Source organism: Lissotriton vulgaris, chromosome 1_1 (genome assembly GCF_964263255.1).
Source record: "Lissotriton vulgaris chromosome 1_1, aLisVul1.2, whole genome shotgun sequence".
Classification (NCBI taxonomy): Eukaryota; Metazoa; Chordata; class Amphibia; order Caudata; family Salamandridae; genus Lissotriton; species Lissotriton vulgaris.
This window is the reverse complement of record NC_141685.1, coordinates 1,110,100,103-1,110,114,065: the sequence shown is the minus strand read 5'-3', so window position 1 is coordinate 1,110,114,065 and position 13,963 is coordinate 1,110,100,103. Positions and strand designations below refer to the sequence as shown.

Genomic DNA, 13,963 nt, shown 5'->3' with positions numbered 1-13,963 from the left:
TGAGCTGACCCCGTTTTACAGTGCATCCTTGCTTCCTGAGCTGACCCTATTTTACAGTGCACCCTTGCTTCCTGAGCTGCCTGTTTTACAGTGCATCCTTGATTCCTGAGCTGACACTGTTTTACAGTGCACCCTTGCTTCCTGAGCTGACCCCGTTTTACAGTGCATCCTTGCTTCCTGAGCTGACCCTGTTTTACAGTGCACCCTTGCTTCCTGAGCTGACCCCGTTTTACAGTGCATCCTTGCTTCCTGAGCTGACCCTGTTTTACAGTGCATCCTTGCTTCCTGAGCGGACCCTGTTTTACGGTGCACCCTTGCTTCCTGAGCTAACACCGTTTTACAGTGCATCCTTGCTTCCTGAGCTGACCCTGTTTACAGTGCATCCTTGCTTCCTGAGCGAACCCTGTTTTACAGTGCATCCTTGCTTCTTGAGCTGACCCTGTTTTACAGTGCACCCTTGCTTCCTGAGCGACCCCGTTTTACAGTGCATCCTTGCTTCCTGAGCTGACCCTGTTTTACAGTTGATCCTTGCTTCCTGAGCTGACCCTGTTTTACAGTGCACCCTTGCTTCATGAGCTGACCCCGTTTTACAGTGCATCCTTGCTTCCTGAGCTGACCCTGTTTTACAGTGCATCCTTGCTTCCTTAGCTGACCCTGTTTTACAGTGCACCATTGCTTCCTTAGCTGACCCTGTTTTACAGTGCACCATTGCTTCCTGAGCTGCCTGTTTTACAGTGCATCCTTGCTTCCAGAGCTGACTGCTTTACAGTGCATCCTTGCTTCCAGAGCTGACTGCTTTACAGTGCATCCTTACTTCCCGAGCAGACTGTTTTACAGTGCATTCTTGCTTTCTGAGCAGACTGTTTTACAGTGCATCCTTGCTTCATGAGCTGACACTGTTTTACAGTGCACCCTTGCTTTCTGAGCTGCCTGTTTTACAGTGCAATCTTGCTTCCTGAGCTGACCCTGTTTTACAGTGCAACCCTGCTTCCTGAGCTGCCTATTTTACAGTGCATCCTTGCTTCTTGAGGTAACTGTTTTACAGTGCATCCTTGCTTCCTTAGCTGACCCTGTTTTACAGTGCACCATTGCTTCCTGAGCTGCCTGTTTTACAGTGCATCCATGCTTCTTGAGGTAACTGTTTTACAGTGCATCCTTGCTTCCAGAGCGGACTGTTTTACAGTGCATCCTTGCTTCCAGAGCTGACTGTTTTACAGTGCATCCTTGATTCCAGAGCGGACTGCTTTACAGTGCATCCTTACTTCCTGAGCAGACTGTTTTACAGTGCATCATTGCTTCATGAGCTGACACTGTTTTACAGTGCACCCTTGCTTTCTGAGCTGCCTGTTTTACAGTGCAATCTTGCTTCCTGAGCTGACCCTGTTTTACAGTGTAACCCTGCTTCCTGAGCAGACCCTGTTTTACAGTGCAACCCTGCTTCATGAGCTGCCTGTTTTACAGTGCATCCTTGCTTCTTGAGGTAACTGTTTTACAGTGCATCCTTGCTTCCTTAGCTGACCCTGTTTTACAGTGCACCATTGCTTCCTGAGCTGCCTGTTTTACAGTGCATCCATGCTTCTTGAGGTAACTGTTTTACAGTGCATCCTTGCTTCCAGAGCTGACTGTTTTACAGTGCATCCTTGCTTCCAGAGCTGACTGTTTTACAGTGCATCCTTGATTCCAGAGCGGACTGCTTTACAGTGCATCCTTACTTCCTGAGCAGACTGTTTTACAGTGCATCATTGCTTCATGAGCTGACACTGTTTTACAGTGCACCCTTGCTTTCTGAGCTGCCTGTTTTACAGTGCAATCTTGCTTCCTGAGCTGACCCTGTTTTACAGTGTAACCCTGCTTCCTGAGCCGACCCTGTTTTACAGTGCAACCCTGCTTCATGAGCTGCCTGTTTTACAGTGCATCCTTGCTTCTTGAGGTAACTCTGTTTTACAGTGCATCCTTGCTTTCTGAGTTGATCCTGTTTTACAGTGCACCCTTACTTCCTGAGCTGTTTTACAGTTAATCATTGCTTTCTGAGCTGACTCTGTTTAGCAGAGCATCCTTGCTTCCTGAGCTGAATGTTTTACAATGCATCTTTGCTTCCTGAGCTGACTGCTTTACTGTGCATCCTTGCTTCCAGAGCTGACTGCTTTACAGTGCATCCTTACTTCCTGAGCAGACTGTTTTACAGTGCATTCTTGCTTTCTGAGCAGACTGTTTTACAGTGCATCCTTGCTTCATGAGCTGACACTGTTTTACAGTGCACCCTTGCTTTCTGAGCTGCCTGTTTTACAGTGCAATCTTGCTTCCTGAGCTGACCCTGTTTTACAGTGCAACCCTGCTTCCTGAGCTGCCTATTTTACAGTGCATCCTTGCTTCTTGAGGTAACTGTTTTACAGTGCATCCTTGCTTCCTTAGCTGACCCTGTTTTACAGTGCACCATTGCTTCCTGAGCTGCCTGTTTTACAGTGCATCCATGCTTCTTGAGGTAACTGTTTTACAGTGCATCCTTGCTTCCAGAGCTGACTGTTTTACAGTGCATCCTTGCTTCCAGAGCTGACTGTTTTACAGTGCATCCTTGATTCCAGAGCGGACTGCTTTACAGTGCATCCTTACTTCCTGAGCAGACTGTTTTACAGTGCATCATTGCTTCATGAGCTGACACTGTTTTACAGTGCACCCTTGCTTTCTGAGCGGCCTGTTTTACAGTGCAATCTTGCTTCCTGAGCTGACCCTGTTTTACAGTGTAACCCTGCTTCCTGAGCAGATCCTGTTTTACAGTGCAACCCTGCTTCATGAGCTGCCTGTTTTACAGTGCATCCTTGCTTCTTGAGGTAACTGTTTTACAGTGCATCCTTGCTTCCTTAGCTGACCCTGTTTTACAGTGCACCATTGCGTCCTGAGCTGCCTGTTTTACAGTGCATCCATGCTTCTTGAGGTAACTGTTTTACAGTGCATCCTTGCTTCCAGGGCTGACTGTTTTACAGTGCATCCTTGATTCCAGAGCGGACTGCTTTACAGTGCATCCTTACTTCCTGAGCAGACTGTTTTACAGTGCATCATTGCTTCATGAGCTGACACTGTTTTACAGTGCACCCTTGCTTTCGGAGCTGCCTGTTTTACAGTGCAATCTTGCTTCCTGAGCTGACCCTGTTTTACAGTGTAACCCTGCTTCCTGAGCAGACCCAGTTTTACAGTGCAACCCTGCTTCATGAGCTGCCTGTTTTACAGTGCATCCTTGCTTTCTGAGTTGATCCTGTTTTACAGTGCACCCTTACTTCCTGAGCTGTTTTACAGTTAATCATTGCTTTCTGAGCTGACTCTGTTTAGCAGAGCATCCTTGCTTCCTGAGCTGAATGTTTTACAATGCATCTTTGCTTCCTGAGCTGACTGCTTTACAGTGCATCCTTGCTTCCAGAGCTGACTGCTTTACAGTGCATCCTTACTTCCTGAGCAGACTGTTTTACAGTGCATTCTTGCTTTCTGAGCAGACTGTTTTACAGTGCATCCTTGCTTCATGAGCTGACACTGTTTTACAGTGCACCCTTGCTTTCTGAGCTGCCTGTTTTACAGTGCAATCTTGCTTCCTGAGCTGACCCTGTTTTACAGTGCAACCCTGCTTCCTGAGCTGCCCATTTTACAGTGCATCCTTGCTTCTTGAGGTAACTGTTTTACAGTGCATCCTTGCTTCCTTAGCTGACCCTGTTTTACAGTGCACCATTGCTTCCCGAGCTGCCTGTTGTTCAGTGCATCCTTGCTTCTTGAGGTAACTGTTTTAGAGTGCATCCTTGCTTCCTGAGCTGACTGTTTTACAGTGCATCCTTGCTTCCAGAGCTGACTGTTTTACAGTGCATCCTTCCTTCCAGAGCCGACTGCTTCACAGTGCATCCTTACTTCCTGAGCAGACTGTTTTACAGTGCATTCTTGCTTTCTGAGCAGAATGTTTTACAGTGCGTCCTTGCTTCATGAGCTGACACTGTTTTACAGTGCACCCTTGCTTTCTGAGCTACCTGTTTTACAGTGCAATCTTGCTTCCTGAGCTGACCCTGTTTTACAGTGCAACCCTGCTTCCTGAGCTGACCCTGTTTTACAGTGCAACCCTGCTTCCTGAGCTGCCTGTTTTACAGTGCATCCTTGCTTCTTGAGGTAACTCTGTTTTACAGTGCATCCTTGCTTTCTAAGTTGATCCTGTTTTACAGTGCACCCTTACTTCCTGAGCTGTTTTACAGTTAATCATTGCTTTCTGAGCGGACTCTGTTTAGCAGAGCATCTTTGCTTCCTGAGCTGACTGTTTAATTGACTGTGCTCGCATCTCCTCAGCCAGTGCAGTTTTACACTACTCCGCTGCTTATAGAACGTCTACCGCTTGTAATGGGCTCCCTACTCACATTCCTTGGTATTTAAAAGAGCAAGGCCAGATGCAGTAGATGACCCTTAAAAACTCTAGAAGGACAAAAGAAGTTGGCACTCTCATTCCAAACAGAGCAAAAGCGGTGAAACATGACACTCACCCTGTCATAGGAGCAGCAAAAGACAACAACCAGCACGAGCACTACCAATCGCAATAGCAGCAACAGAACATAGTATCTCCCTTTCAGCACAAGAACAAGAGAGCAGCAAACAGATCCTCTAACCCCGAAACCACAGTACGAGCAGTACTTCATCTCTCCTCAGAACAAAAGAGGAAAAGTCAGTGGCGGCTCACAACTACTGCGAGTGAGGTGGGGGGGTGGGGAAATTGCATTAAATAAAACAAAAAAGTTACTTGCCGTGCAGCAACTGTCCTCCTCGCTCCGGTCCTCTTCTTCTCTGTGACGTCAGAGCTCCAGCTAACTCCCTTGACCAATCCTGGTGCTTCTCTCATGCTGTTAACAAGCATGACAGAAGCGCCAGGATTGGAGGCGGGCACTGGATGCCCGCACATGCTCTCAACCCAGCTGGTTGAGAGGTTTAAAGTGCGCTTGTCTGGCTGGCCATCGCGAGACGGCTGGCCAAAGGGAAATGCCCACTTTAAACAGTGCACAGGTAGCCATCTGCCACCCCTCCTCTCGGATGCCATTCAGCAGGCTCCATTCAGTCCTGACACTCGGTTCAGGACGTTGTGACGAAAAATAAAATGGTAATGATAATGAATTAACTTTACAACCATTTTATTTTTCATCTCTGTAGGCATCATGGCACCTCACCTTACACTCATGGGTGCTGCTGACGAGCTCAGCTAGTCACGGCCGTTGGAACGTTTGCACGCGGGGCTAATTTCCCCGCTGTGCTGAACGTTCCAAAAACGGGTGCGGCCATGAGGAGCTGAGCTCGTCATGAGGGCAGCTCTGCTGCACTTCATGACAAGCTGAGCTCCTCACCAGCACAGCGCCGCTGCGCGCCCCCCCCCCCTCCCCGCAGCGAAGGGGTTAACTGTAAAGTCCATGGGAACACCTCTAGAGTCATAGCACAAGAGGCACACTATGGCTCATACCTCAAACAGAGTATGGGTTACATCTCGTAAAACAGCAACAAGAGAAGCAAAGCCGGGTACCTCCTCTGCAACCAGATCAAGAAACAGAAATTAGACACCACCCCTTCAATCACAACAAAAGGCATAAAATATTATACCTCCTTCCAATCACAGCAAGGTTAGTGCAACATGGCACCCCACTCCCAATCGCAAGGCACACAGCCTCAGTAAGATGTAGAAACAAGCACTGGCAAAGCCAAAGGTTTCATGTTGTTGACCGACTGGATTGGACAATAGTTTGTACCGATACCGAGTAGCATCCCCTAAAAAGATCCGAATAATTAGAGCTAAAAGGTCCAGTGATTTCGCATATGTGATGACGTGCATTTGTGCATGCATCACCACACAGGTGCCATTTCCTTTTTTTTTTGTTTATTTACTGATTTAAGATGATAAATACAAAAAAACATTATTTGTGCAAAAGCGCTTTTTGAGGAGTGTAGTGACCCCATAAAAAACTTCAGCTGCTGGGTCATCTTAAAAAAACAAAAAAAATGTTTGCAAAGAAACAGCTAAACTGTTTGGTAGGAGAGACCTAGAAAAGGAACCTCCCATTCAAGCACAGTAAAAGCCACAAATATGATATCTCTATTCCAGTCACATATACATTAGTGGAAAGTAACTGTTCACTTCGGGTTATAGCAAAAACAGCACACATCACATTTAATAACAGCAAGAGCAGCAAACCATGGCAAGTCTTCGCCAACCACAGCACAATAAGCATAACATGGCAACTAACCTGTGGCACCTCCCAATCGAAGCAAGAACAGCAAAGCATGGCACTTCTCATCCATTCACAGTAGTTATAAGCAACAGGTCACATCCTCTCCAATCACATCGGTGGAATGCCACTCCTCCTCCAATCACAGAATGAGTAGCAGATGAAGACATCTCCCATGGAATCACAGCAAGAGTAAAACATGGCACTTCCTTTCAATTATAATGAGAAAACTGTTGGAGAGAGCAGGTCTTCTCTCATCTCTGCAGAGGATCACAGCCCCAAGCCAGCGAGGCAGGTGGAAGCAACACCTCCTCCATCACCAGACCAACCGAAGAGGACACCTCCCCGCCTACTACTGCAGAAGCAGATGGTATCTTCCTCCCAACCATAGCAACAGAAGATGGCTCTTCCCTCCCACTGCTCGAAGGGCAGCTATTGCAGCACCTGCTGAAAAGCCAACGCAAAATGGCTACCCGCCACAAGGAACGCAAAATAAAGGTATATTCCTCTATTCACAGATAGCATAAACATGAAAATGATGTGGTACATCCTTCAGTGCGGTGCTTAATTTTTCTTAAATACAAGTTCCAGGGCTCTCGCAGGAGGCCACTGCAGCACACATTGGCCCTGTTTGAGCTTCCAATGATAGTAACAACACAACTACTAACTATCACACTCTTACAAACGTGACAATTCAGACTATTCCAGGCCTCCAAAGCTACAAGAATCGCTTGGGAGACAGGTAATAGTAATTTTTAATGTATACCAAAATAATAATGGAATGTTGCTGTGGTCATCTCAGACACCGGAAACCACTGGTTCAAATTAAGCACTCCTCCAGCGACAATGGGTCTAAAAGATGATAGTTATTCATGACCAACCAAAGCCCCACGAACAGTTTTCGCACCTCCTCATCACACCACAGCAACACTAATAAGATACCAAGTAACAGGATCTTGCTTTGAGGGTGATCCAGACCTACATGTCAGAGGTTTTGAAGGGGGTGGTGGTTAGTTGTTTTTTGTACAGGGCTGACTGCTCTGGTTCAAGCAGCTCAGAAGCTGTAGATCTTAAATGAAGGATAATCATCACATAGTTACCTTGGCCTACAGGGCTCTGGTGTGTTAGCTGTGGCACATACAGAGAATGTACTGAAAGGCGGTTGCTACACAAGCTTTAATTAATTCATGTGTTCATTAATTTCCGTTACTACTTCTACGCCACCTGTGCCGCACTCACTGTGGAATTCTCCGGAGGGCCATCACTCCTAGGCCATTAGAGGTGAACAGTAGAATACTTCAAGTAGGGTATGGTACCAGAGAAGGGAAATCAAAATATCGTCTGACAGAAATATTCAGTAGAAATTATTGTTTACAAAAATATTGACCCATTGGAGCGAAGAAAGGGAAATCTACGGGAGTCCTTCAAAGGCCCAAAAATCTGCACCCCTCTCCCGCGACTGTTGCCCCATGCTCCCTTACCGAGGAATGCTTCCAGTAGTGCACGACTTCTTCCATGTTCTCCAGCGGGTTCAGCAGGAAGTGGTCTCTCCACTCATACCAGTTGATGGTCATGCTGCCATCTTGGTCCATGCTACAATGACAAACAGCGCAGGTGAGAACAGGGCACGCAGCATGCAAATGACGGAATGAATTTACTTATAGAACAAGAAGTACCTAAAGTGGGTCTCTCTGCGCTAGTGATCTTAGCTTGGACAAATGGGCTTTTAGTAGCCATGTAAAGGCTAAACAATGGGGGTGGGGGAAGCTCTTCCAGACTTCCAAGGAGGATGGTCCCGGATCAAGCCCCAGAGTTGGTTGGGAATGACGCAAGTTCACTACTTCTTGGCAGAGTAGCGCTTTTGTTGGCAAGTTCAAAGCAATGGGCACGTGCCCGCTCACTAAGTGCGAAGATTCCTCTGTCTAGTGCGAACCTTGGCCTCTCTCCTAGAATGGAAAATTTCCTGGCGCCAGCGCCATGTGTGAAAGGGGCTTGCTTAGGCGATATCTGCACACTAGAATGGTCATTTCCCAGCAGACGTTTTCCAATTCTTTTAAGGGTCAGTTAGAGGACACCCATGTGTACCTGTTTTTTTCTTCTTTGCTTTACTTTTGAACATAAACTCCATTGACAAGGTGATAACATATCAAATTTCAGCCATAGATCAGATGGGAGATAAGAAGGCTGGCAGAGACAGACTGGCACCAGGCTGAGGCGACAAAAAATAGGGTGGGTTTAGTATGTCCAGATAGACCTGGAGCTTCAACCTGAGAAAAGAAGTAGCGCCTAGTTTTTATTCCCCAATAGACTGTGCTTCCAGAGACAGGGAACACATCTAGCCAAGGAGCCTCCTTGTTGCTCTCTAAAAACCTATCCCCTTTAGAACGTTAATAATCAGGGTCAGACTGGGAACTTAGAACAGCCCTGGCAAAAATGATCAATTTAGCCCCGATGTGTAGACGTGCCAATAATGCGCAATAGAACCAGAGCAACACTTTCAAGTTGTGGCCGGGATCGTGTAACATGCACCAGCCTCCCAGGGGATTGCCAGTTGCCCGGCTGACCAGTCCAGCCATGGTAATAATGACATGTGACAAGGAATAATATCAGGCACAGAAAGTTCTGACAACAGCATGAAGTGCTGAGAAGGGTCAGAGGGAAAGGTGAGGCCTTGGCTGGTTTGTGTGACAGAATTTACAGAAAAACCTGCAGTAGACTTTTTTTTAAATACATTTTATTTTAATACACTAACACTATTACAGAACTTTAGTGGTTACCGTTCAAATCAGGGCACTTGGAAACCAGTGTAGACAACTGGCCACAATCTCTGACACATGGTCTATTTATATCACCCTAGTACTTAGTATACATAGATTATTTGTTTCTTTTGTTTGTTTAAAGTGTGGATTTTGAGTGTCCAGAAATACGGAGCTTGAATCTATTGCATGCAAGTTGTGTGCATGTTCATATTTAGGTCAAGCCTTGGCAGCGCCTGCGCTGCTCTGCAAGACATGCTGTATTAGAGTATTTTTCATTGGCTTGCTTCAACGTCCTTCGTAAATGCTGGCTTCTGATTCATTAACAGGCTTGTTACTCCCTCCTTAATACCGCCTTGTCTTCATTGGTATCCTTCCATGAGAACAGGCCCTTTTACTTCTGTTGTTACATGGTATGTCCTATTTAATCTGAAAACACAAGGAGATGATGGACGGAGTGCTGAAACTTTTCAGACGATTATGGATTCAACCCAGATCTGTGACTGGGGGTGAGTGTCTGAAAGGTTTCAGCTCTCCGTCCATCATCTCCTTGTGTTTGCTTTATTTAATCTGTAAGCACTATTTTCTTTAATGAGTTACTCCTACTGCAGGCACAACATGCTTTCCAGCAGCATTCCGCGTGCCATGCATGCTTTTACATTCCAAGCAGTCCAGGACAATGGCGGACGCATCTTTGAAATGAAATAGGTTTAGAGGTTTTGGCATTGTAAATGACAATGCCTTTTATTTATGTGTTAATTATCAAAACAGATCAATAAAAGGCATTTTCATGTGCAATGCCCATTGCTTAAACTCGCGCAAATGCGAGACCTATTGCATTGCAAATGCTTGTTCTACAATGCTGCTAGCAATGCTGATTTCCATGACGTCCTTTCTCCAGTTGCTGCTCCAGAAGGAAAACAAAAAAACCGAAGCCCCTCAATACTAAAATAACTACTTTTTCCAGACCAAAGAGTTACGGAGAGCCAGAGATGACAATTTCGGTCTGTCCTTTTTTATTATCAACAGGTTCCAGTGGTTGACTGTGTAGGTTTCACTAGGGTGTGGGTTTCTCAGTATCTACTCTTTTCTAGAATTTCCTTCAGCTGTAAGGACCTATATGTGGGGTGGCATCCCGCTCCTCGGTCTGCAGCCATAGGATGCTTTTACATTCTTTCACCGGGTGCCCTGAGGAAGACCCTCACATTTAACTGCTGAAACGTTGTCTCTCTCTCCCTCTCTGATCAGAAGACACACCTGTTCGGGGACACATAGCATGCTCTAAGGTTTAGTAAGCAGACACGTATCACGCCCTAGAGTACGCTTACCTCTGCAAGATTTTCTCAGCCTGCTGCATGGAGATGTAAACACCAAGACTGTGAAATGTCTCCTGAATCTCGGACACATCAATATGTCCTGAGGGAGAAAACATACACAGAAGGGTCAAGGTCACGAGGGAACAAGGGTGATAATGGCATAGCTAACAGGATCACATAAGGTAAAGGTGGAAAGGGTCATTCACAAATGAAAAGAAAGGTGGATCAAATATTTTGCACAATTAGGGAAAATTAGCTAAGGAATTAGGGTCCCAAATACATTTGGGGCGGAGAGACATGGTCCCGTGGGTCAGATGTCAAGATTTGGTATTTCAGCAAGTAGTGCCTGTAATGGAATATCACTGCTTGCCCTCCGTGACTGTATAGTTTCATTGCCAGTACACCATTAGGGTCAACTTTGAATCCAGACCTCCAAACATCTTCAAAGATACCATTCATAGCAACGATGATTAGTGAACTGATGGGAGGCGCTGAGGGGCAGGGAGCAGACGGCATCCTTATGGGATGACCCGCAACTCACAGTGGACAGGAAGAGAGTGGCCACCCTATTGCTTCTGAAGTTTCCCAGCAGCATTTGACACTGTACATTACTACACACTACTACAAAGACTCCATCATCTTTACATATGTGAACATTCCCTGAAATCGATTGCCTCATACTTTAAAGGCAGCTAATGATTGGTGGCAACCCATCATTCAAATCAGCCCCTCAGATTAAATATTGTGGCATTCCTCGGGGGGCCATCATATCTCCTCTCTTATTCAACATCTACCCAACACCCTCACCAGACGTGATTAGACTGCCCAACTTCACCTGCTACAATATGTAGAGGATAAGCAAATAATTCTAAAAATCAGTAGTCCAGAAGACCTCTATAAGGCATTACTGGACTACTGTGCGGGTGCTTGTAAAGCATGGATTATAGAAAACCACATAAACCTCAGTACCACAAAGACAGACACTATAATTTACAGACAATGGCAAAAACACCATTCTAATGACACATGTACCAAGGGACTCTACTGCCATTCCAACTACATTGAGAGGTACGCGACCCATGAATTCAGACCTATCCTCGATACCACATGCCACAAAGAAACCACTGCAACGCATCTTCCTGTAGCTTGGATACCAATAAAAGATACCATCTATGCCTGTAATCTCCAAGCTCGACTATACCATCAGACTCCTTCTGTGCCTCCACCCTAGAGAACACACAACACCAGTCCTGAAATTTCTTCGCTGGCTACCTGTTGGTGGACGAGCAAGGTTCAAGGCACTTTGCATCGTCATCAGAGACTCCCCGTGAGAAAACCACTATACCTATAAATTAAATTCAAGCAATACATAAAATGGTACACTGTGCTTCGGGCTTGCACCGTGGATCGTCATACCGCCTTATACTAAGAAATCCACAGGGGGCACTGATTTCTCAGTACCAGCTGTCAAGCTCAAGAATACAATACCAGCTAAGACTTGAAGCTTCTAGGAGCACGTACAGTTCAGAAGAGAAGGGAAAGCATTGCTGTTTCCATGATGAAGGCACCGTCACTTGAGACAGAAGCTTGAACAAGAATTGCTTCTTCAAGCGCAATCTACACTCCACTGATATGCAACAGCTTGACCAGCTCACTCTCCTCATGTTTGCAAAGACTCTGCTCAAAACATTATATATAGATATATAGATATAGATCGGTAAGTAGACTCCCTCCAGCTTTCCAGCTTCCTTCTGTTGTGGAAAGAGAGTCACGGACCCAAACTTTGTGGCAGAAACCGATTATTCTTGCAGTAGCCGTATGACGGGTTTCAGGCAGTAAAATGCTATATATATATATATATATATATATATATATATATAGTGAAAATATTAGAATATTAGTAGATGAAATACGATAAGGGAGACGATAGAAGAAAAATAAATACAAATCTAAATAAATAATAATTACAAATTAAAGTAAGTAAGCTACCTTGTCATATATGTATATAACAATCTGTAAAAAACAGATGATAATATTTTGTTGAATTACATATTTTGTGAGATATAACAATAGAGAAGTTTCATAAAAAGTTCATGTCTAAGTAGAGTCTGAGTACGGGTCACAGTGGAAAATCTGTTACCCAATCTTGTAAAAGTAATCCATGCCCACCAACTATGAACAAATAAGGAGTTTGCCTCTTTCCAGTTAGAAGTTATGGATTTGACGGCTGATGTAGTGAAAGTAAGCACACATGATTCACAAATAACAATGGAATTGTAAACATCTTCAGTGATATGGCTAATATTACGGCAAATATTACATGTTTGCAAAAAGTTACGAAGGGCTGACCTGTGTTTAACTTGGATATTACATAGTAGTAAAATTCATACATAACCAATTGGCCCTCACTAATACTAATGCTGTAACAACGAGCGGTTGTGCAGCCAACTGTAGTTCAAATTCCCTTAAACTGCTTGGTGAACAAAGCAAACACAAGGAGATGATGGACGGAGTGCTGAAAACTTTTCAGACACTTACCCCCAGTCACAGGTGAGTGTCTGAAAAGTTTCAGTGCTCCTCCCTACATTGGCAGGGTATGCCCAGACATGGGTCCTGTGCTCACTTTGCCACTGGATTCAAGCTAGCATGGCTGATGAGGGGTGTTACCCCGAAACCGGTCCCAGGATGCTTGTTTCTGGTCCAGGGAGGACCTGGCTTTGCAGTTCGGGCTGGACTGTTCCCATGAGGCACAGGGTCAGACTGATTTGCATATGTAATGTAATTTGGCACTTATAAAGCGCACTTGCACTTCAAAAGGAGCATCATGGCTCTAAGCGGCAACATAGAAATCCTTGCTGATGAACCCATACTAGATGCATAAGAGACGCGAAGAAGAAGGTATTAGATTAGAGTTCTCCATACGGAGTCAGATGTAGTGAAGATCCAAGTTTTCAGAGCTTTCCTGAAGCGAGTCTCGGATTGAATTTGACGGAGCTTGAAAGGAAGTATGTTCCAGGCCTTCAACCCTATTACTACAAGTGATTTCCCTCCTTTTTAAATGAGTCTAAACGCTGGAACCTTCAGCAAGTTGGCATTGGAGGACCTGAGGTTCCGAGTGGGTAAATAATGCCTGCATTTGGTTCGAATATAGAGGGGACTTTTGTCCTGGACTGTCCTGAAAGTGATTAGCAGAACCTTGAAAAGGACGCGTTTATGAATTGGCAGCCAATGAAGTATTTCTAGGGCTGCTGATGCAGATGACTGCCTAGGCCATTTCAGCACTAGATGTGCAGCTGCATGTTGGATCATCTGAAGCCTGTGGAAAACGGCCTTATTTGTGCCTGCAATAAGGCTGTTGCAGTAGTCAAGTCTTGATGTTATTAAGGACACAGCAACTCTCTGTCTGGCAGCAATGGGAAGCAAGTCAAAGAATTTTTAACGCGTTTTTATAATGTGAAAACAAGTCCCAGCAACTGACAGTTATTGTTGTTTAAAGGAAAGAGTGGCATCAAATTTGATTCCTACGTTTCGAACCAAATTCACTGTGTTGGGTGGGGGTGACGTCAGCTGGCCACCAGGACTTGGGAGAGAAAAAGTTCCCTTTTCCTAGCGGTAATATTTCTGTTTTTTCATAATTATATTTTAGATGGTTGGTCTTCATCCA

At 45.1% G+C, this 13,963-nt stretch overlaps 1 protein-coding gene across 1 annotated transcript in view; it reads right to left on the bottom strand.

Moving 5' to 3' along the window:
• Positions 1-13,963, bottom strand: part of LOC147748697 (mitochondrial adenyl nucleotide antiporter SLC25A23-like) — a 214,700-nt gene that overhangs the window by 186,686 nt on the left and 14,051 nt on the right. Inside the window, exons 3-4 of the mRNA XM_086963605.1 lie at positions 10,312-10,399; positions 7,709-7,820 (exon numbers count right to left, since the gene is read on the bottom strand). Coding sequence (XP_086819731.1) covers positions 7,709-7,820; positions 10,312-10,399 — 200 coding nt within the window. The remainder of the gene's footprint in view (positions 1-7,708; positions 7,821-10,311; positions 10,400-13,963) is intronic.